Consider the following 25317-nt stretch of genomic DNA (forward strand, 5'->3'; position numbering starts at 1 on the left):
GGCAGTTTTAGACCTGAGCATGTCTTAAACTGTTGCCTTTCATTGTTGTGCATATGAAATCTGGTTGCACTCAGCTGACAACATGTTTGTTCTGTAATCCCCTGCAGACACGCCACCAGGACAAATACTTGCATTTATTGTACTAAGCAAACAAAGAGCTTGTGAATTATCATCAGTCGGCCAGTGGCACAGCATGCAGGCTAATGATGTTCCCACTGCTGCAGAGCTCGAGTAGTGGAAACAAACACCTGTCAAGGGCTCCTAGTTTCCACTAGCTGACCCCCCCATGGCTGGATCAAGTGCAGTCATATTTTCAGTCAGACTGGTGTAACATTAACAATGCCAAACACTACATCAATAAACCTTCTTGATGACAGTCCCTTGTATAGGTGGCAGCCTGGGATCTATGCACACATAAGGAAGCAGCAATTCTAACATGTAGCATACCAAAATGACATGGAGAGCCTCAGCTAAAAGATTCTACCAAGCATTGCCTCCACTATGAATCAGGGTTCAAACCCCAAGCAGTTATATGGGAATGTAATAAAAGATGAGAACAGCTCTGTCCACTTTAGAGCTTCTACTACTTTCTCCACTTCAAGCAAACCACACAAACAAGGTGCCGTATGAAAGCAGAGCCTCTGCTGTTTACAGAGACGTCTGTCTCATCGCTGTGGGACAGAAACTCTGGAGCTACTTTTACTGTTTTGTGGTGAAAAGTTTAATTCAAACTCTAAAAACTCTGCTAATGTGTTCTCCTATTACTCTGACTTTGTTTGAAGTGAATTATGAAGCTCCTGCTGGTTTCCATGGAGATGAAGAAGGTTTTACAGTGAAGTGTTCACTCTTTCTATCATAGACTATCTTGGGCTTCACTTCTGTCTGGAACCCTCATGGTGTTTCTAAGGTTAATTTTGTGGTTGTCCACGATTTTCTCGACACAGATCATTGATTTCTATTTCTTTGTAACGCTTGCTTTAGCTGTGTAAATATGTCTTCCATTACAATAAAGCCTGTTGAATTGAATTGACTGGAAATTTATGGTGTTGATCAACTTCAGCTGATGCGTTTCTGAGATATTTACCTGCGCAACACCTCTCTTTAAACATCTGTAAAACTACTAAGGTTCAGTAAAGTTCCACATGACTTGGGCTGCTATCCTCTTTTTTTACTCAAAGTAATGTAGTTTTCCTTTAATGAAATTAAATGAAAATTAATCCCAGAGGGAAATTGCTAAATTTCGGAGGAGATAAGCATTTAGATTTTCTACTGTGTTCCCAGTGAATTTACTCTAACACAGTAGCGCATATCTTGATTCTGACACTTCTGTGGTAATTTTACAAATTTTAACTTTATTTTAAGAACAGGATTTTACATAGAGGCCTTGTAGTTGTAAAGATATACTTCATTTATTTTGGATGTGTCAATTCAGACAGAAGGCTGAAAAAATAGGTCAAATTAAGACAGTGAAAGGGGAAAACATGCACGTCTTCTAAAATAAAATTAAGAGAAGAAGATCTTTATATCAGCCTGTATGATCTACAACAACTTGTTGAGATTTGATTGTTTATTCAACAAATGATGATGAGGAGGATTTTAACCAGACTGAGGGCTTTTATGAGAGCAGTTTTCTCCAAAGAGAAAACAAAGGACAGATGGTGGAGACACTAGGAGCAGGAATCATAAGAACAAAGTTTAGAGATGGATAATGATGATGATGACGCTAGTGGACCAAGAGGACGGGAGGTAATGGTTGGAATACATCCAGTCACATCAACCAAAACAGAAAAGGGAAATCTCGTCAGGAGGAATAGACCATGGAATGAGAAGGAGAAGATTAAAACTTGAGGGGGTGCTGTAGTGGGGGGGTACAGAAGTGGGCGAGGTCAGCATCCGACCCTGTGGGATCCCATGGCAATTGAAATTAGGCGGGGGACTGGAGGAAACAGGCAACATGATAATCAATTTGAGGCTGAATCGGAAACATGAGCCATGTTGAAGGGGGAGCCTCGTTCCCCCTACCAGGCCTCCAGATGGCCCCAGCCCCAACCCTGTGTGGGCCCTGTCTGAACACACTGTGTGTGTGAGAGTTAATGTGTGTGTGTGTGTGTGTTTTGGAGAGACAATGCCATCTGCCAGGAGTGCAGAGGGAGTTCAGCAGATGTATTGCTGACACTGGGAGCACAGTGGCGTAAAGGCAGAATACTGGATGTATGTGTGTGTGTTGAAGTCAGAGGCCAACAACACACACATTGAAGAATTTCCTGCAGTTTTATGCAGGAAAGACATTCATTACCTCCACCAAGGTTATGTGTCTGGTTTGGTTTATTCGGTATGTGATCGCTGACTTGCCTGTTTGTTAGTCAGTTTATTAGCAAGACTGGGGAGAAACCTCCAATCCTGCAATCCTTCAGTGTCCTGAAACCTGGTGAAGAGTTAGAGCATGAGTTAGCATGGGTTAAAAAAAGTTTATCAGAGGAGATGCATGAAGAAGTTTGGAAGGGATTGACTTATTTTCCCACCTCAGGTATAAAATATTTTAATATTACCTGTATTTATTCAGACCCAGGTCATTCTTGTACCACCCCGTCACAGACAAAATGCACAAAATGACCGAATATACATTAATAAAGTTCTAAAAATCGTGTGTTTTCCTAGTAGAAAAGTGTCCTTTATTAGATATTAATAATTTAAAACAAAATTCAAGTTTATACAACTTCACAGATGTATATGCTTCATACATACCACCCCTTCACAATGAAAAATGTGACAGGGTGGTATATGACTCAGCATATCTGATTTCAATCTGAAATATAATTTTATTTCCATTAATATTGTTTTTTCTTTAAAAAAAAAAAGTTTTCCTTGTCTATTTTGCATGACGGGGTGGTTACATTAAGCTTCCAACCTATAAAACCATCAAATAAAAAATATAAAATAGTCTGGGAACTTGTCTGCTTTTGAACTTGGCTTCTGCAGAGGCTCACACGGTGTCATTTCCTGTTTGTGATGCTAAAATAAGAGTATATGTTATAGACAAAAAAAGTAAGTGTTACAGGGTGGTAAGTCAACTAAGGTACACACTCAAATTGTTTTTTTTTTCTTTATAAAAATAATATAGTTCATAGTATTAAGGATATCCATTTCATCCCGAAAACAATAAAAATTTGATATATTTGTTGATATGTTGCATGCAAATTCCTTGTTGATCATTAAAAATGATGAAAAATTGTATTTTTTTCTTTTAAAATAGCATTATCTCTTATTATGTGATCAAGAACACATATCTTAACTGCTTGAAACTTTGATTGGATTTTTAATCTCATCAAATGTTATGGACTCAAATGGCACCCATTTCATAGAAGGACCCATCTGCACCTACTTCCTTCTTTGTGATGGTTCCTCTGGTGACGTCAAAAGCTTGTTCATGTCAAACTGTACCATCATTAACATCACAGTCAACATTTAGGAGAGAGGAGTTCATGGTCCCCTCAATGACTACAAGGTGCCCTGTGGCTGCAAATAAAGCCCAGATCATCATCCCTCCACCACCGTAGTCAGTCTGAAGTGTTTGTGCTGATATGCTGTGTTTGTTAGTTTGTTTATTTGTTTTTTTTGTTTTGTTTTGTTTTGTTTCTATTTATGCATTCTGACGAAACATCTCCACTTTTGGTCTCATCAGTCCAAAGGACAGTGTTCCAGAAGTCTTGTGGTTTATTTCATGTCCTTCATAGAGAGGAAATCATTTCTTTCAGCTTTGCCTCCAAACAAGTCAAACTTTTTCACTGAAACAGTGACAGTAAACACATATGTATTTTTGTTCATGTATGGCTGTATTTATCTATTTTTAAAGCTTGTTAAGGAAAAATTAAATCTTAGATTTCTGTGATGACTGTTGCTCTTTGATTTTGTCTTGCTCTGTATCGCTGGGATTGTTGTGAATCCCAGATTGCTGCAACTTGAAACTACTAAACCCTGTCATCGAACAATTAAAAATACTTTTACATTTTACAAAGAATGACTGCTTGTGAAATAACACAACCTACTTTAAAGCTGATGTAGGGGATCATCCAAGAGAAATTTTATGCTGGTAGAGCAGATGCTGCATTTTACTGTTTGAATATCAGCAGATTGATGCTTGAACAGATGTTGGTTTGCATGAGAGAGTGTGTTATCTGACCAAAACTGATAACTGATATACTGCGAAGGCAGATGCAAAGTGTTCGGTCAGCTGCACATCTATGAACCCAGAAAACTTTCAGATAAGCTTTTGAAGTTGTGATGACTTTTATGTTTTCTTTGCTTATTTTCTATTTTTTGGCACTTTTTTTTGCAGTGAAATGTCAGCTTCTTAACATAGTCCTTCAACCATTTTTACCAGAATACTGATGCGTCAGCTAAAGAGTGTCATTCAGCTGATCCAGGCAACATATTAAGTTCATGTGTGTCCGCTCAGCTTTTTCAAGATGAGAAAACTGAGGGACACAATGTAAAGCTAGACACGCAGCAGGAATCAAGGTTTCTGATTGAGATTTGAAAAGTTTAGAATATGGGAGCTGTCGCTTTGGTGGATTTGGTTATAAATGTAAATGCAGACTCCCAGATGGAGGTTTGAGGGCAAAAGCAAAGGAAAGTTACTCCTTACATAAACACAACCAAAGCATTGTGTGGTTAGTAATCCATAAACAATAAAACAGTAAGATCAACAGGCAATGAATCAGGACGCGCTTTCTTCCGCTACTATGAAAAATTTTAAAGACTGTCTTTAGCATCTTCGTCTCTCTGGTAAAGCAAACAGCATCCATCATGTTGCCAATTAATACAAAATTGCATTAATTCAAACTTGTCTCTTTTTTAATCCTCCCTTGTTACTTGTTCCTTCCCTTCCTTGATGTATGGACTCTTATTAACAGTCTTTTGTTATAACCCATCACTCCGTCAGCTTCTCGTCTAAAACATCCCCCATTTACGTCTCTGCTGTCTGTTTGTCACACGGGGCTTCACTCATTTTAATTGATATTCATTAGAGAGACAAAAAGCTGGTTTTGGTCCACTTACACTGTAAAAACAAAATCAGGAGGGGGGCGATATCTGTGAAAAAGTTAATTAATGGTAGACTGAGGAGAACACTGGCAATTAGCGCAGGCTGACAGATGAGCAAGACAGTTGTGGAGACTTGATGACTGCAGGGCTCTACACTGCATGGTTTGCCAGTAAGGCCGTGAAGACGAGAGCCTCTGAGGGTACAGACTGAGCAGGGGCTCAGACATCATCTATTCCTACGCAGATTTGGAATAAACAAATATTCATACCAGTTGACACACAGATGCATACAGAAGAGCATGTTGGTAATATTCCAGTTTCAGAGAACATCATTACGCTGCTGTCTGTCTGGTTTGGGTCTGTCTCTCTCTTTATCTCTGCACAGTGTTGTGGAAACGCTGCAGCCTTGGGAGTTTCTCGGCTTTGTCTTGTAAAGATTTGATCAGTGCCTGGTGTTTTCTTTGTGTGCTCTGTGCAGTCCGCTGTTTTATTCAGAGGCTGATAAAGAAACTCAAATCAAAAAGTAAAGATATGATTTTTTTACATCTTTTATTTGTTTGTGTATATATATATATATATATATATATATACACATAGGAGCAGAAACTCAATGCCTTCCACATGCGCTGCCTCCGACACATCCTGGGCATCACCTGGCAGGACAAAGTGACAAAGAAATATATATATATATATATATGTGTATATTACGGAAGCCGAGAGCGGCCATTATTGGCTATTATTCTTGTTTTAAAGAACTGTTTTCTTGTTATATCGCAAGAAAACAAAGTTTGTTATCCCTACTGGTAACGAGATGATTAAGGCAGGCTCAAAAGTAAGTGTGTGACACTGGATTTCAATGATCAAAACAGACCCCATGACAGCTGATGGGAGGCGTTACAGTCATGATGTATATGTGTAATTATGTGAATGAGTGATTGGTAAAATTTAACAGTCAGACACGTTACAATTTCAGCCTTTGTTAGTCTTGACAGAAGAAAAATCAGACGTATTGATTAGTGATGGATGTTGCTCGATCTGACGTCAGCTTGTTTACGTTGCTGTACTGAGGCATCCCAGTAAAGAACAGCTCTATTCCCTGTGTGAACACCAACATATGTACATTTATTAATGTACATATTTAGTATTTTTTATTTTTATAATTCTTAAATATTAACAAGTAGGTTTCTGGGGGGAACCTGTGTGGAGTTTGCATGTCCTCCCCGTGTATGCATGGGTTCTCTCCCGGCTTCCTCAGTCCAAAAACTTGCATGTTGGGTGGATTTGAGTCTCTAAACATGCAAGCCCTGCCACTCTCTGCTTCTGTAATAGCTTCTCTTTTTTCCTACATACATAGTGACATGTTCCCACTCTTGCAGCCCTGTGTGCAGCACCCTCAGTGAATATTAAGGACTGATTGCTGATTAAAAACTTTTCTCTTACACTTTAAAGTCAGATGCTGTTGGACTTTTGGCCAGGGTGAAAAAAGCTATAGTATAAAGCCATAATATTAAGTCTGAAATTAATTTTCCTCACACGTAGTTCCTCACTACCTCAGAAAACTTTGACCTCAAACACCAAGCTCATATTTAAAAAGTTTAAAATATGAAACAGATATAAAATGATTTAAAACTCAGGAAGCTGGAGTCTGTCCCAAAAACTAGAGAGCGAGAAGCAGAGGTAGACTAAACAACCTTCATGCTCGCTCCTAGGGAGAATTTAGAGTGATCAGTTAACCTAACATGCATTTCTTCGGGTGGTGGGAGGAAGCCAGAGTACCCAGAGAGAGTCCACGGATACACAGGGAAAAACGTGCAAACTCCACACAGAAAGACCCCTGTTTAAACCCCCCTTCTCCAGCCAAGACTCAAACCAGTGACCTTCTTGCTTTGAGGCTGCGGTGCTAAATAGTGGTTAGCAAATTACACATCAGATTAGCTGATTTCTTTTTTCTACACATATATTTGATAGATTTGTCTTTACCTCATCTGGTGCTGATAAATCTGGACTTGTCTATCTTCTTGCTGTAGCCTTGATGCTGTTCCTGTAATTTGTTTCAAATCAGTCTTTTTTTCTTTTTGCATGCAGATTGGAGAAGTGAGATAATCTTACTTCACTGATGAATGTCTCAATTTCTCATTCTATAAAATTGTTTCTTTGTTTGTTATGTCCCTAAGGCAGGCCTAGGGGAAGAAGGGAGTAACACAACTCCAGAAGATGACAATGAGGAGACAGTCTTAAGATTACAAGCCATTTAATTTTATTATATTGTTTGACAGCTGAAAGGGCCAGTAGCGTCCGGGAGAGCCGAGGCCAACATAAGAAACAAAACAAAAGAACTTACCCACAAGGAAAACAAAATGGCAGTTCTCCCCTACAAGATCAATCTGGAAAACTAAAGATAAATCCTACCACCAGACAAAATAAATGAAACCTAAACTTACACAACAGACACAGTGGCAAGTGGCCAGAAAGGCCAAGTCGTGCAGATCCTCAGTCTCTTTATAAGCCACTCCCAGGCATTGATTGGCTGGAGGCGGCCACCACCTACAGGGGAAGGAGCACTTAGAAAGGCAGCACAAAATTCACCAACCACATTCCTGGAACAGATTGATTTTTGCAAACAGAGTTTTTATAAAAGCAAGTGATGTAGAGATCCATTTCATTCATTCATTCATTCATTCATTTTCTTTACCACTTAATCCAACTCAGAACCATGGGAAAGCTAGAGCCTATAACAGTTATCAGGCGAGAGGCGGGGTACACCCTGGACAGGCTGCCAGTCTACTGCAGGACCAACACAGAGAAACAAATGGCCATTCATGCTCACACTCAGTCCTAGAGAGAATTTAGAGTCAACACTTAACCCAGCATGGAAGCTGGAGTACCCGGAGAGAACCCATGCATACACAGGGAGAAAATGGAAACTCCAGAAAGATCCATTAATTTAAAAAAAAGACACAAGCTTGTGCTAATGTGTATGTTTTCCTAATGACTGAGAATAATAAAAGTGAATTTTATTTGTAAATGATGTGGATGGTTATATATCGAGTAAAAAGAATACATATTTACATTTCCACCTCTGTGACAGTTTTATTGATGAAACTACAGCTGGCACATTATGACTTAAAATTACAACAAACTTTGTAATTTTCTGCTTGTTTTTTTATGTGCAACCTAAATGAGTGCAAACAGGTAAAACCAATAGAGAATTTACCTGTCCACTGATTGATATCCAATCTAATCTCAATTAGCTCTGTTTCTTCCTTTCTTTGTCTTATTCATGACACACTGGTTAGGTCATGATTGGCATTAACATGCATCTGTTTTTCTGTGTTCTCACCCTCTGGTCTCTTCATGTCTGCAGGCGAGCCTGCGGTGGCCAGAGAGAATAACTGCCTCAACGCTGCCAAAGCCTGCAATCTGAATGATACGTGCAAGAAGTACCGCTCGGCCTACATCAGCCCCTGCACCAGCCGAGTCTCCACTGCAGAAGTCTGCAACAAGAGGAAGTGCCACAAGGCCCTGCGGCAGTTCTTCGACAAGGCAAGGCACTTCTGCCACAGAAAGCACGCTAAGCAGAGGTTTTCTGAAGGGAATGGTCACAATCTGAAATGTCCAGCAACAAAAATTAGAAAATAATGCTTAAAAAAGAAGAATGGTTAAAGTAAAAGTAAAAGTTAGAAAGGCTGTCACAGTGAATAATGATGTAGCACCAAACATGGACTTTGATTCAACCATCAAACACAAAGTATTTTTGCTGTCTGCTCCATTTTGAATAAAAAAGGAAAAAAAAAGATGAGGAGCATTGTAATTACAGCCCCGCTTCAGTGATGTCCCTTTGGAAAAGCTTTACTGGTGCTGCTTCAACTACAAATAAATAGAAAGCAAGAATGCAGGGTGATGTCTGATTCTGTTTTCTCTGCATGGACGGCATGAAATGTGTTTGTGTTGCTGATAAAACTGTGATTACGTTCTTGTATTGTTGCTTGACAGTCGTTTGTTCAACTTTAACGTGAGAATTTATTGACGCTGTTTTTGTGTTTAAGCAACATAAAGCCACCAGACATTTGGTTTCTTTTTTACCATTATACACTGTTGAATTCTCACTGTAGGCAGCATATATTTTGTTTGGACCTGATCCAAGCTAAATCAGTTGCTAAATCATTTGCCTCTTTAGTTGTGTTTAGCATGAAGTGGTGGTCAACTTAACTCACTGTAGACCAGGGCGTGTGGAGGAGAGGATTTCTTAAGTACACAAGGCTGCAGTTTCGGTATGCTCATTTTATACACTCATTTTTGGCCCAGCTAGCAAAAAATGTTTGGTCCAAATATGGCCTGGCCCACATATTCGGTTTTGTTTGGCCCATATTTGGCCTGACTTATAGCACTGACTCCATGTGAGGGTGACAAAACTCTGCCACATGACCACCACATCAGGCTCACAAAGAAACTGCTGTAATTGACTGTATGTCCAGCCTGACTCTTCATATTTGGACCTCTTCTGGCCCACAACAGACTTGACGACCAAGCCAACAATTGACATCGGGACCACATGTGGCCTCCAAGACACCAGCCATAACCCACGTCCAGGTTGGCAGCTGACTTCTGGCCCATATTTTGGCTTACATAAAGCTTGCCACTGAGCTAAAAGTAGCCCAGATAGGGCCCAAACATGTCTGCTATCTGGGCCATAGGAGAAGAATTTTGTACATGCACATGCTATGTACTGTGGTACAAAGCTACGATCACTAGTTAAAGGTTTGTAAATCATTTTACTTCAGGGTCTTTCTCTGTTAGCTAAATGAAAGCTCATGTGGGGCGATAACTGTAGCTGCTTTCTTCTTTTACTTATGATTGCGGTTGCTAAGCAAAAAGCCGAAAACACGTGAGTTGAGCTCATTCTAACATGACCTAATGTTTGTCTTCATTCCCCAGGATGTCCCAGCGATCTTTCTAGGCAGTGGGCGAAGGGAAGATTTTGTGTATTTACACGATCCCCACCGAGGGAGGACCTAATTTTTTGTTAACAGCATCTTCATTTTTCATCAGTTGAACCAAAATTGTTGGCACTCTCACCTCTTGCACATTTTTTGTTTATTGGCAACTTTAGCAGAGTTGCTGGTACCGGCAAACCGAGCGGTCAGCTATGTTCGGGGCCCGACATGCACGACGTAATTGTACTTATTGTCCAATGACACGCCTCAAAACTTGCCTCGGGGTGGGGGTGAAATAAATTTGCAAATCACTGAGAGGTAAAATGAATCGCTATACAAAGTTCGTTATCAAGCTCCAATCCACAGAGTTAAAAAGATGAGTCTTGAGTTTAGATCTGAAGAGTGGAAGTGAGTCGATATTGCGGAAGTGAGGTGGAAATGAGTTCCTTAATTGGGGAGCAGAGCAACTGAATTCTCTGCCCCCCATGAAAGTGGTGTGTGAATGAGGTACAGTGAGACAGGTGGAGATGGAGGATATAAGAGTGTGAACAGCTGTAGCAATATAGATGGGATCTGAGATGTCTGGAGGGGTGAGATTTTGGATGGCCTTCAAATCAAATCAAATCAAATAAAAAATAAATCAAATTCGTCTTTATTTATGTAGCACTTTCACATACCAAGAGGTACCCAAAGTGCTGCACATGTAAAATAATAATACAAAATAAAACTTCAAACAACAATCAAATAAACAAAGACAAAAGACTGTCTAATGATCGTGTTCTCTGGAGTTAAAAGCCAGTGTACAAAGATGAGTTTTTAAAGAGATTTAAATTCATTCAAGGTTCTGGGAGACCTCATGAGACCATTCTGCCCGGGCTGCTGAGGAAAAAGCTCTGTCTCCCCGAGTCATGAGTCGAGGGCACTGCTAACCGCCTTTGTTCTTCAGATCTCAGAGCTCTACAAGGATGATGGTGCAGATGCTCAGAAAGATAGGGAGGTCCCAGACCATTTAAACATTTCAAAAGTCAAAAGTAACCTTTTGAAAGAAATTCTCAGAGACAGGCAGCCAGTGAAGGAAACACAATACTGGAATAATGTGCTCCCACCATCTGGTCCCCGTTCTTAGGTGGGCGGCTGAGTTTTGGATCAACTGTAGATAGTGAAAGAGAGACTGGTAAATCCCAGAACAAAGGGAGTTGCAGTTGTCCAGTCTAGAAAAGATTTTCTAGGGCAGGCATCACAAAGAAGATAAGGCTTGACTTTACTAATAAGCCTCAAATGATGAAAAATAGACTGGACTACTGCACTGACCTGTCTGTCAAATTTGAGCTTAAAATCAAAAACAACCCCAAGACTTTAAATCAAAGGGCGGGTAAATGGCCTTGCAAGTGAGCAGTAGGATTTTAAACTGAATGTGGTGTGAAATGACTGAATGTGTTTTTTTGAAGAATCTGGGCCAAGAGAGAGTGAAACAGCCAAACACACATAGCAACAATGCTACAAAAACACCAAAATTCATATTTTCAGAGGCAGAAACAATACAGGATTTGTCATAAATGGTCTTTATCCCAAATGGCTTCCTGCATCTAGAATGAAAGAAGTTGTATGCTTTTAAGCTGTTCCTTCTTTTTACCTGCTTGGCCATAAAGAAGGTCATCCGAAGCAGCACATTGCTGTCTCTTGCAATATGACAATTATTTGTCCAGTTCAGTACCTCTGAAATATTCCATCCATCCATCCATTATCTTGACCGCTTTTTCCATTTCGGGTCGCGGGTGAGCTGGAGCCTATCCCAGCATTTTGATATATTGAAATATTTGAAATATTTTCTTGTCAGATTTATGAGGATTTATGGCATCACAAAGCTAAACTTTTTTTTTTAAATGTTTAAAATTGCATCTAAACTTTGTAAATACTCCAACATCTTGCATCATCATTAGCTATTATGGTTTGTTTGACCACCACTTCATTCACTGGAAGTACATGAACTTGTCAAAGTCATGTGATTAAATATGAGCAGTGGTTTTAACTTCTTTCTAAAGGTGTCATACAGAAACAAGAGTATTTTGCATAAGCAACATAAGCCTCCATGAATGTCGGGGAAAACATGGAAAGTGCAACATGTGGACAAGATTTATCACTAAAATAACACTAAAACTGCAGGTTTGGAAGAATAAAACTAATGTGTTGTGGTTTCTTCTGTTATACAGGTTCCTCCGAAGCACAGCTATGGCATGCTGTTCTGCTCATGCCCCCTCAGCGACCAAACCGCATGCTCTGAACGCCGGCGTCAAACCATCGTCCCAGTCTGCTCGTACGAGGAAAAGCAGAAACCCAACTGTCTCGAGCTCCAGGCTTCCTGTAAAACCAACTACATATGCAGGTTGGAAACAAAACTTAAAAGCAAACAAAACAGAAATATTTCAGACAAGCTAACAGCATAAATGGCTGCTACAGTGCAGCAATTTGACTTAAGTGTAAGAAGTGGTTCTTGTTGTTTACAGATGTTATTTACAGTCATTCTGGGGCAGTGATGGGGTGATGTGGGTGGTTTGCTTTACACTAAAGCAAGCTTTTAGGCTAATATTAGCACTCAATGTAAAAATTCTGTATGATTTTCACAGAGGGTGTGATAAAGGAACAGACTAACAGGCAGCTGGGAAACAAAAAATAACTTAAATAAGGTTCTAAAGTGACATAAAAGCTAAGAAACTGATTAAATTGGTGCCAAAAAATGTGATCTATCTCCAAGACTGTTACAATTAAAAAAGTGAGGTGAGTAACAAACAAATGTACGGGATATATTAAAAAAGACATAAATATTTCCAGTCATCTGCAATATAAACAGCGGGTCGGTATGACCTGTACATGCTGAGCTTCTCTAAAGTTATCTATCGTCTTATCTGTGCGACTACATTTGTGGCAAAGGTGTAAAGGTGATTGGTATGTCTTTGTTTCAGAGTCGTCATGAATGTGAAATCTCTGTTCTGATTCTCATAAACTGCCTGACTTCAGCAGGACAAACAGACGTTTGCTGGGACAAGTCTGACAATCCAGACTTCTGCTCCTGCATCTCGTGCTTTAGATGTCTTGCTGGGAGAGATGATCCACAGCATCTGCAGGGGTTTACGGTCCTGCACACAGCTGTTAATAAAACAGGATGTCAGGACAACTTTCTTTGGAAATGCTGAAGAGACCCGAAACATCTTCAGCCGCCTCAGGTTGTTAGGGCTGCCTTGCCCTTTTGGTCCAGGCTCTGATGGGTTCAGTCCTTGTTAAGTTGTTGAAGTTGCTCACTTTCTCTGATGTTAAAGGCGGTTATCAGACCTGCTGTCTCTGGTTTGCCACCAGTCCTTTGGGTTTGCTGATATTCAGTTGGAGTAGGGTTTCTAAATTTAACAAACTAACTGGGAAAGGACATAGAAATCAGTGAGGTATTGACTAAGGTTGTTTATGTTTGAAACTTGACGCACTTTGTGTTTTCTGTCTACGGTACATAGCAAAGCTGTAGATAACCTGGTGGACCCTCTCAGGCTAATGAGTATAGGGGTTAACTTGGGCCTAGGCTCTATAAAAACTCAGCCCTGTCATCATGGGATGTTTAAGTTCCACTTTTTCAACAATAAATGGGTCAAATTTGAGACACTTCTCCATTTAAAAGCTACAATTTTCCATGACTGCTTGTAAACACCCCAGTTTGGCATCTACTGCTTGAATCTGTCAGCAGTGTTCAGCCGTTGGGTCTTCAGTAATCGTAACTTTAGCTCAAAACTCAAACAGAATAGAGAAGTAAATCAGAGAAAAATATCTTACTTTACTTTACAAACTTCCAGTCTTTTTCCTTTTTTATGCCTTCATTCTCAAATAGATAATATAAGGTTCAGAAATAAATTTCCTTTCCTATTTTAGGGTTTTGCAAAACATAGAAATAAGTGAAGTAAATAAAAGAACAGTAAACAAAAGAAAACAAGTAGCAGTCTTTTGTAAAATGTTCACTTTTTAAGATGGTTTTCAAGGTCGTGTGGATGTGATGAATAAAATAAAAAGTAATATTAATGATATTATAAGATAAAAATCAGTTCCTGGTTAATCCATCAACTAAAACTGTTTTAATTACATGTTTCTTTGTTTAATTATCTGTTTTAGTGGCAACAACACTACAATACACTTCATAAAGATACAGAAGATTTTCCTATTTTGCACATCACCAGCTGGATGGTCTGATTGGTGTGCAGACCAGAGGGATGTATCACCCTGATGTATGCATGCTAATGGCACCCTAACAAAACAAATCCCAATTTAAACCTCTGCTAATGAGGGTAATGAAATTTACATCGCACAGGCCTCTCACACTGGAGGACGTGAAAACTTTAAGGATGCTTTTAAGATGACACAGGTGTGATGTATAAATAGAAACCAGGTGTGAAACAAGGACAGAAAGCTAAACTAGGAAAAAATAGGTGGGAAATTCTAACACACAACATGAAAATAAAAAAACAACAACAAAAAACATATTTAATGCCTTGAGATCATAACAGTGACATGTTAAGATGTTGTCACTTGAAATGTGCTCTGACCAATCACAACCCTGCAAACAGAATACTTGGCCTGTCGTGTGAATTGTACTGATTACTTTGGGATGAGCAGGTGGAGCAAATACACACTGATTTTTCTCATCCAGAGTCAAATGAGAAAACAAAACATCCACAACTGTTCTTCCAGAGCTTCAGTCTGCCCTGAGCTTTACTCAGACCCTCATCAAGAACCCTAAAATCTAAAAACTGTCCCTATTTTAAACACACTCATTCATAAACACTCCCCACAGACACCTCTTTGCATTTTGCAGCAGTCACCAGCACTAGTGGAAATAAATCGCCTGCCTTCACGCCTCGACTCAGAATCACACCCACGCACTGCACCGAGCCGCCGTAGAGCTCCTGCATCACGAGTCAGAGAAAGGTTCCTCACGAAGGACATCCGACACCGCCCTCGCTCGAGTCTGCTTGTTTGTTGATGTGGTCTCTGGGGGCTGCAGCCAACAGTCTTGCGGGTCTTTGGGATTAAATGGAAGCATTAGGCATCATAAACCAGTTCCATTTGGACCGTGGCCTCAGGTCTCCCTCCCCCCTCCATCTCTGCTTAACAGCAGGCAGCGTGACAACAGTGAATTCATACTGCACGTTTCAACCCTTCCCTCCATCTTTGTCTTTTATATTCTTTCCCTGGTGCTCTCTATCCATCAGACATACGCTCAGGGCTGAACAACAGGTCTCACTGCAGTGCAGCTTCCTCCCAGTCCATTTGTCAGTTAGTACAGATAGATTAAAGCCATGCATTTCCACAGGCTCCCTCAGCATATGTCAGGTGTGGTGTCCTGGCTGCTGTTGACAACTCTCACGACACACTGCTCGGCTCTGCACCACACAGCTGTGATTAGATAGATCATACCAGCAGGGCATACCTGAAGTATTTTGGTACATATAGCTCTTACACATGTGAGCTACACATTCAGTTAAAACAGAGAAATCTGCTTTCTCTTGGAAACTTTGTGTTTATGGAGTTATTTCTCCTGGTGGTTCCACACTGCTCCAACACAGGTGTCCTGTTCAGGAGAAAAGGATGATGAATGGACGAAAAGAAAACAATGTGAGAACTGGATTCAACACTTTGGAGAAACATGGATAAATTACACCACAGCTGATTCTGGGAGCTCATTTATCACGATGTCCAGGCCCAGCCAATCATTTCGGCTGATTGATTGAGAGTTTGTTTGAACATAAAGGCAAAAATATGAATGCAAAAGGGAAATTAAACTAATAAAGAAATTAACAAAATGTGACAAGATTATCTAATCCCACCCTACTGAATTACAACAATTTAAAGTTGATATACCATAGTCACATTATTTATCAATAACATCCACTAGGCATTACATCATCTAATAATAATAATAAATGTTGTTATTATTTTATAATAATTCTTAACATATACATCAGTATCTCCTTAAAGAACACATGTTTGTAATAGCGCTGTGTACTTATACTACTGCTACTGCTACTACTACTACTACTACTACTACTACTACTAATAATAATAATAATAATAATTGTTATTAATAATAATAATACTCTTCATAAACATCAATATCTCCTTAAATAACATGTTTGTAATAGAGTTGGGTAGTACTGCTACTACTACTACTACTACTGATAATAATAATAATAATAATAATAATAATAATAATAATAATAATAATAATAATACTAATACTAATAATAATAATAATAATAATAATAATAATAATAATAATAATAATAATGATAATACGCAGTGGTTCTTAAACGTTTTCAGCCACGCCCCCCAAGATAAAATACACAACCTGTAATAACTTTATAACTGGACCCCCAATGATAAAAATGGTAAATATGAGGCTTGAAAAATATATATATATATATTTTTTTTTTTTTTTTTTTTTTTTTAGATTAGACTACTGGTCTATATTATACCACTCAGTTCCATCCTAAACAACACATGAGTTTATAATAGAGCTGTAAAGTAGTAGCAGAGTAGTAGTAGGAACAATAAATATCAATAATATCGATATTAATAATAATTATAATAACAAATCTGTAATAACAATATTCAGTGTATATATTAGTATAAGTTAGTAGTACCAATTATCAGCTTGTGATGACTAGTACTCGTGTTTTTTTCTGCACTATTTGAGTACCATGTCTTTATATGTTATTTTATATTTATAAAAAGTGGAGACATTTATCTATTTTGGTGCAGATTTGTTCATCTTGTTGATATTATTAATGGATTTAATACAAAAAGATGATGCAGAGAAAACAGGATTTTCTGCACTAAATCACACGTTTGTTTGCTCCAATTGGTTCTAGATCTGTTCAGTTTCACCATTTAGTTCTATACCAGCTAATAACACCTCCTTTTTTAATGATTTTAAGCCACACAAACGAACAAAGAGATGAAGAACAGAAACACAAAAACAATGACAGTAACATTTAGGTGGGTAAATCACAAGTTTGAGCACGATGCAACATATCAGTTCGGTAGAAATGATTCAGTTTTGGCCATTATCACAAATCCTGCTATAATGTGGTTTTAATTCGATCTAATTCGGGATCCAGTGATCAATATGAGACATTATTACATTCTGATTGAACACAATTAATTTCATTCATACCAGTTTTTTTCTTTATTTTTTCATCAACTTTGATATGTTCGTATGTATCACAGTAGTACATCACACTATAGTAAAGTCAGAAAAACACTACCTTTGTTACTTTTTATGATTTGATGTGAATGGAAGGGATTGTCTTAATCAGCTCCAACAAGATTAAACATTAGTACAAACAAACTCTAAACTTTTACACTTTATAAACTAGTGAGACAAAGATTTTGTTTTATACAAAGAGGGTGAGACTTCTTGTGCAACCTGGTTGGAGATTCATGTAATCTATGGACCACTTTACAGAAACGCTGAATGTTTTCATGACCTCTGCTGTAATCTGTATACCCAGCTCTTCCTGAATGAATGAATTTTGTAGATAGTATGACAATGAAACACCACCTCCTGTGAATGTGGGCTAAGAGACGGCAGGCTGATGGAAAAGTGAGCGTTATGTGTAGATGAGAACTGAAATGTCAACTGCAGTTGCTGAAATGTGGCTAATCATCGACACAAAGATCAGGAAGACCTGGTCTTCAGGGCCTGGTCTGAATGCATGATTAGAACAACTCTTGATAGGAATTTAATTAATAGCCTCCAGAATAATTTGTGTGTGTTCATTGTGTGGTGTAATACAGGCTAACTATGATTGGTTTTGGTGAGAAAAGGTTTCGCTGTATAATAATGAGCTAGGTGCATACACTCATTATACATATTTATACACTCACTGGCCACTTTATCAGGTCCACGTGGCTAGTACCAGGTAGACCCCCATTTCTTCCAGAAGTGCCTTAATTTTTGGTGCCATAGATGTTGCAAACATTCCTCAGAGGTTTGACTTGCCAGCATCACATAGTAGCTGCAGGTACCTTGTCAATGTCCTGTTCTAGTTGAAGCTGATCTTAGCTGAAACTGAAACTTAACTAAAACTTAAATTTTATGTTCAAAAGTCAAAAGCAAATTTATTAAACTTGTAAAAAAATTTCCAGAGAACAGCGACTTATCTTTGCTGGCTACACCTAACTGTTTTACTGTGGACTAATTTTAATAAACACCTCAGTTTTTATTTTATTGCCACAGGTAAGAGTTGCAGCAAATAGTCATTTAGGTAATAATGTACTTTATCAGTTATTTGATTCATTAACTGAGACATGAGATAAGAAATATTTTACCTTTTTATTAGTGCTGTGCAACGATTAAAATTTTTAAACGGGATTAATCGCGTTGATACGCACAAAATATCCTTTTCCTTTAAAAGCACTGCTATATGAAGAAAATGCTGTAACTTTGGTTACTTTGGTTAATTATTCAATATTTTCTTAGCACAGTACCAGTTCAAGTATTTATTATAATTCACATCTTAAATATTAATGCAGTAAAATCAAATGTTTATGAAAAAGAAAGATGGAAATAAAAAGTTCATAGCTTGACTGTTCACCTTGCCTGGACACATCTTTAATTTGATGACTAAAGAAAGTTTTCTGCTTTTAGTTTCAGCCTTGTGATACTCAGGAATTCAACAGGACAGACTGAGCTGCTCTCGGCTAAATTAGCTTCTGTGTTATCTCCACTATTTAACATGTCTTGGTCTCTTTTTTTCTTTCTTTTGTCAGTCAGACAGAAAACGTCTTTTTATTTTGACAACCCTGCTCTTTCCTGTTTGTTTACATAAGACTGCAGCAAGAGGTGGAGGTGGAGGTGGAGTTCTTTCAGCAATTCTGCTGAACAACTAACTTTGAAATTAAAAAAAACTGCATTAATGCGTAATTAATTAACAGCGTTAATTAATTAACGTGTTAACGGGATAATAACGCAAGAACATGCCCAGCCCTAATTTTTATTAAATTTCACTTCACTTCAAATTCAATCCAAACAACTTTATCTCCAAGGCACGGCAGTTGTTAACATGCGTGTCAGGGTTGTAAGTGCAATTTAAAAAGTAAAAGTGTGAACGAGACTTTTTTAATGGATAAATGATGAGGTAGAAACAGTTTATTAACATGGTTTCTGTAAAATCTCAGTGGAGTAAGTTAATATATTGGTAATGAATAAATACAGTTCTGTTAATAAACTTGCTATAATGATTAAATAATTCAGTTTTTACAACAGATATGCTGAACAGTATTTTAGCTTTTCTTTTTTTATTAAATGGTCCCAAAAGCCAGTTTGTTTTTTGTTTTTTTCCATCTTTTCAAATCAAGCGTGACACAGATGTATTGTGTGACAGTAGCAACTGTTGGTGTGAAACACGGTGAGAAAACATTTCTCTGAATAAAACGAACCATCAAAGCAAATAATTTGCAGGATTTTTTTTATCAGTTTATTTGAGTTATTCGAGGGGTTGTATTAGCCTTAGTTCAGAAGGTATGAACATATGTTGCAAACTTCCTAAATGAGATCCGACTGTATAAATAACTTTTCTTTCTGAATATCACTTCCCAAAACTCGTTTTAACATTTTTTATTTCATATCAGAGAGCCAAGAGATCTCCCCTGATGCCTTCGGTTCAGCTGCCTTTAGCCTGTGTTGCTCCAGGAGATAGACCAGACCGAGCTTACTTAAGGAGGGTCATCTGACTTCATTGAAGGCGGCCGTTCAGAAAGTTAATTGAATTGAGAGAAATGACTTCCAGTCTGCTAATTAGGGCCGAGCATCTTGCTGCACAGTAACAGTCACAACGGCCATCTGAAGTTTTCATGTGATATGTAGTGGAGCTTTAATCGTGTCTGGCTTTGATGGTTGTGGATTTGTGTGTGTTTTAGGTCACGACTGGCTGACTTCTTTGTTAACTGCCAGCCTGAGCCTCGGTCGCTGTCAGGATGTCTGAAGGAGAACTACGCAGACTGCCTCCTCGCTTACTCCGGTCTTATTGGTGAGTCCGCAGCTGCTGTTATTGCTGAGCTTTATTTATAACTTTCTTATTTCAGTGAATTGCTGATTGGTCTGATTTGCTCATGTTTCCTAAACCTCTTTCACTAAAGTCAGCGAGCGTCCAAGTCACCAAACTGGACCACACATACACACCCTGTCCACACAGCACTGATGCATTCTGCCTCCCACAAAACAAAAAGGTCCATTTTGGAAAGCAGCCAGCTCAAGGGGAACAATCCATTGGGGGAGTGAGAAATCACTGACTGAAGCTATTTGCTTTCCCTTGCAGAGAGAAAGCCTATTCTTCACTCCGGCTCCTCTGCATTCTGCCCTCTGCAGAAAACCCAGCCCACTGACTTACTCCTGATCACCGAGAGAAAAGAAATAAACCTTACAATCATTAAATGTGTTTATCATTTAACTCATGAGGAAGATGAGTTTTAAAACATTTCTGTATGAAGTTCAGGCTCAGCCGCAGACAGTAAGGCCTTGTTTTTGACCACGGTTCTCCCTCATCTTAAACGTACGCCTCTATCCACCTGCTGCAGGTACCGTGATGACTCCCAACTACCTGCGCTCGCCCAAAATCAGCGTCTCGCCCTACTGCGACTGCAGCAACAGCGGCAACAACAAGGACGAGTGCGACAAGTTCACCGAGTTTTTCACAGAGAACACCTGCCTCCGTAAGTTTCCCCTCTGTTCAGCTGCTGTTTCATCTCGTATTCTATTATCTTCCCCTCTTTTCGACAGTGGCTCGCTCTTATCTGCTCCTCTGTGTTCTGCACTGTTACTTTCTATTTCCATCACCCCGTCTCTGCCCGTGTTGTTTCAGCTTTGCACTCATATCCCCCTCCTTTATTTTCCTGTCTCTCCTTCTCTCGGTCTCTCCTGCAAACCAAATATATCCCTTTGCCATGCTTGCATTGTTATCCCACAGCATTATACAGAAACCAGTCGTATTGCAGCACAGAGGCTGAATGTGTGTAAATATCTCTGCGTTACCGTGTGTGTGTGCCTGAAAGCCATTGCAGAACTCCTGACAGAAAGCAGCTTTTTCATCCACACAATGACTTCAATTAACAAACCCCCTCAGACACACACACACACACACTTTCTCTCTGCATATTCTACACACACTTTGTCATGTATGCATAACAAAAACAGGCAAATTTTGAACTTGTTTAGCGTATTTGAAAAGGGGAAGAACTTGTGGTCTTTCAAACTGTTTTCAAAGATGTGACATACTAAAGAAAATGACACACAATTTTTTTTATTAAATGGTTAAGTTGTCTTTATATCTATCAAAGCACGAGTGATGTCTGTGTTTTTTAACCTTTAAGATGTAGGACTTGCTGTTCTCTTATTGTGCAAAACACTTCTGATTTTAAAACACATGATTTTAAATGACAGTCATTCAGTCTAGGACCAGAGTTGGAACCAAACAAATGTTTCCGGGAACCAAACATCTCTTTACCTAATCTAAAGGAAATCATAAAAATTGAAGTGTTGCATCTAAAAGACATGAAGATTGTTACTACTTATGTTTTCTTTTTAGTTTGGCACTTAAAGCACCACAACATCATTTTCTGAGCATAAACTTAGCTTCTGTCTCTGATGGGACACTGACATTCATTATGCACATTCCCCGAGCCATCTTAGCCCTGCAGCGTCCCACAGTTAAGGAACTTATTAATGTTTTTTTTCCAGCCCAGAGCTTCACATTACAGCTGCGTTTTACTTCACAGAGCTGCATCACACACAGTGACTGTGGCGGTTTTAAAGGGGCACCGTGACCAAAGTGAAGAAACCCTAGAGGGCATTATCGGAGGAAGAGAGAACGTAAATGAGACAGTGATAAAACGAAAGTCAACAGAACTGGCTAGAGAGATCTCAGAGAAGAGACAGGATGCAATATGGATGCTAAACTAGCTGCCATAGGGGGTTGCTAAAATACAAAAATCTGCTAATGTTCAGTAGAGCCTTGTTCAGACTTAATCTCACTTCTGCAAGATCATTGCTGATGGTTTTTTTGTGGCAGCTTAGCTCATCTTAAGGGCCTCTTTAAGTATGAAGTCAAGGTATAGATGGAAGACCTTAAATAATTAAGGAAACTCCAAGGAAGGAAAACCTGCGGCTGTTTTGTGCAACAGATTTTATTTTAAAGATATTGGTGTCTTAGAAAAATCTGAGATGAAGGTGCTTTGTGCAACTGGCCCAAAGCTTTTAGAATAACAGTTTTTGTTTTGTTTTTAAGCTACAGTAAAAAATAAACATATTTTAAGGTTTTATTTTTAAATATTATTTTTTTTAAACAAAAAAGTCTATTAAAGCAAAGAACCTATCTGCTGTGAGGCATGAGGGTAAAAGTGTTTGGTGTTGTTAATTTATGGCCTTACATCATGCTGACATTGGCTCAGTTGTGAGTCCTTGTAAGAGACTGTAAGACCACCTGAAAGTCTTTCTCAACACACAAATCCACCAAAGAATAGCTCATAAAGATTAAATAGAGGACCATCGCTGAGTCAGAAACGCAGATTTTAGTTTCTCTAAAATGTTTTACAGCTTTTCAAAGCAGAATCTAAAATCCTATTTGTGGATTTCTACATGAAGCTGTCAGACATTTCTAGAAGTCGATGTAAATGTCTTAAGTGTATAGTCACAACTTACCTTAATTTTTTATATATATCTTTTTGCTAAGCTAGTTTCGAAAGAGTTTGAGTGTTTTCTTGCTGTGCTATGTTTTAAAAGTCAACGATTTCCACTTAGAAACTTCCTACAGCACCTAGGAATGTACTTCGCTTCCCCAGAAGCAAATATCTGGAAACTTCAGCTGTTTCAGCACCACGGAGAAAAGGATCAGATTTATTGTGTGTTTGTGTAAACAGAGCCGATTCTTCTTGTGTTTTAATATCACAATGTCTGTTGGCTGCTGCCATCCACCATAACAGAGCTTAAGTGTAATGTGATACTGCATTGATTTCTTTGGAGGGCAGAAAACAGGGTCAGATGGAGAGTATGTTGCTCAAGGACACCGTTGAGGGATGAATGTTTCTGATCACGCATGCTTGAATCTTCCTGATGGATGATGGCCGAAAATCCCTGTCAAGAAAAACTGAGTCAAATTTTCAAATATGTGTTAATTGCAAATAATTAGTCATAATATAGGTTTAAACTTAGTTATGAAGATGAGCTGAGTATGGAGAGATGTTGAATGCAAATAGTAAATGTTCTCCTATGTTTTCCTGTTAGCTGCTGATAAAAGTAAACAGTTTCTATTAAACCTGATCTCACAACAGAGCTTAAAATAGTCACAATGGTCCAAGCAGATTTTAATTGTGGGTAGCTGGGTGCCTTGTTCCAACATGGAGACATCCACCTACATCAACCACCTTGTTAACTCGTCAACAAAGTCTTAGAATATTGAACCAGCTTTATTTAGTAAGCACTTTAACACAGCCACAGCTGAAACACGTGCTGCACACAAAAAGAATCAACATGAATACAAATAAAACATGACACATAAGAACAGCTAAACCCAACACAATAAAAACCTATTAAAACAAAAGACAAACAAAACTACATCTTGCTGAGGTTGAAAGCCAAACAATAAAAATGGGTTTTAAGGTGAGTTTTAAAAATGGACGGTGAAGGGGCCTCTCAGATGTGTAAAGGAAGATTATTCCACAGTTATGGAGCAGCAACAGAGAAGGTCTTGTCCCCTCTGAGCTTCCTCCTGGACCTCATTAGCTGCAGGAGCAGATGGTCAGCTGACCTCAGGGACCGAGGAGGTGAGTAGGGATGAAGAAGCTAGGAGAGGTAAGGCGAGGCAAGGCCTTTTAGACACTTAAAAACAAACATAGGAAGTTTGAAATAAACTCTAAAACGCACAGACAGCCAGCATAGTGAATCCAGGACAGGGGTAATGTGTTTCCTTCTACTGGTGCCTGTTAAAAGGTCTTGCAGCGCCGTTCTGCACCAGCTACAGATGCAGCAGTTAGGACTGACTCACTATGTAAAGTCCATTACAGAAATCCAACGAGATTCAATAAAAGCATGTATCAGATGGTATTAATATTAAACAGGATGATACAGGATCGATGGATATTTGTGAAGCTAGTGTCCTGCAGTCATATTAACTGTGTTTTTGATTCTCTTTTCTTTCCTCTCCATCCCCAGTCAAGGCGGATGGCTGCCTTCCTTCCTGTTAACTCTTCAAATCTGACCCCATTTCTGGTGACGAAATTGTTCAAATCGCTGTAATTCATCAGTCATTCACGCTACAGATATAATTCCAGCAGATTATGGGCTGGATTAGATTGAAGTGAAGTGATTTGAACTAACTTTTTTCATTCACTCTTGTCTTCTAGTGATTTGGGTTAGAATTATTTTATGTGGTTAGGTCTGTGTTTGAAAAAAAATGCATGGTTAAACAGTCCCAAAAATCTTCAAAACTCTTTTTATATTCATGCTTTGCCGTTTCTGAGAGCTGCCAAACAGAAAAAATACAGCTCAGGATGCAGTATCACCTCATAACTTCAACTAAAACTAAAAATCCTTCAGACCCATTGCAATAATCTCTAAACAGTCTAAAGCAGAATGTACAGAATTAATTGTTTATGATTGATTTTCGCCAATAACCCTTAAAACTCCAAATTTTTGGCTTTTTTTTAGTCTGTGTGTTTTTTTTTTTTTGTTTTTTTTGTTTTTTTTTTGTATTTTTTTAATGAAGTAAAATAAATGTAACAATAGATATAAGCACCAAAAAGGTCAACTAAAGAAACAATGCAGAATTTGTTGCTAACAACAAATACAAATAAATAACACACAGATCAATAGGGACCAAGCTTTTCCTCACCTCCTTATCTTTGTTCAATTCTTGGCTTTCAGGAGAAGAATATTAGCATTTATTTAATATTTACGGTTATGTGTCCTATTATGTCCCTACTCTTCTCACAAAACCACCTTCAGCTTAGCTGGTTTTTGGCGCCACTGTGCATAAAAAAAATGTCTTCTTGGCTTTATTCCAGCCATGGAGGAACATTATTTTTCTTCTTTTCAGGCACATGTAGAACTTCCTGTTCACCTGTAGATCTTTGGCTGCTCCTGATTGGACATAATATTAACTAACTGGTCTAAAATTAGACAGAAATGGTCATTGTCATAATTTCTGGATCAAAATAGAGGTATTTTAGCAACACAGTGTCATGGAATGTGGAAGCTAAGATGCGGAGGTGGGATCCAAACACAGGACTGAAACTCTGGAGGCAGATGACGGTC

General features: G+C 38.6%; 1 protein-coding gene across 5 annotated transcripts in view; it reads left to right on the forward strand.

Annotated features, from left to right (window-relative positions):
• Window positions 1-25317, forward strand: part of gfra1a (gdnf family receptor alpha 1a) — a 134725-nt gene that overhangs the window by 77484 nt on the left and 31924 nt on the right. For all 5 annotated transcript variants that reach the window (XM_042010704.1, XM_042010706.1, XM_042010707.1 and 2 more), the window contains 4 exons: window positions 8408-8586; window positions 12188-12360; window positions 19932-20041; window positions 20589-20723. In XM_042010704.1, the coding sequence (XP_041866638.1) occupies window positions 8408-8586; window positions 12188-12360; window positions 19932-20041; window positions 20589-20723 (597 nt within the window). The remainder of the gene's footprint in view (window positions 1-8407; window positions 8587-12187; window positions 12361-19931; window positions 20042-20588; window positions 20724-25317) is intronic.

The sequence above is a fragment of the Melanotaenia boesemani genome, chromosome 16 (assembly GCF_017639745.1).
Source record: "Melanotaenia boesemani isolate fMelBoe1 chromosome 16, fMelBoe1.pri, whole genome shotgun sequence".
NCBI classification, from domain to species: domain Eukaryota; kingdom Metazoa; phylum Chordata; class Actinopteri; order Atheriniformes; family Melanotaeniidae; genus Melanotaenia; species Melanotaenia boesemani.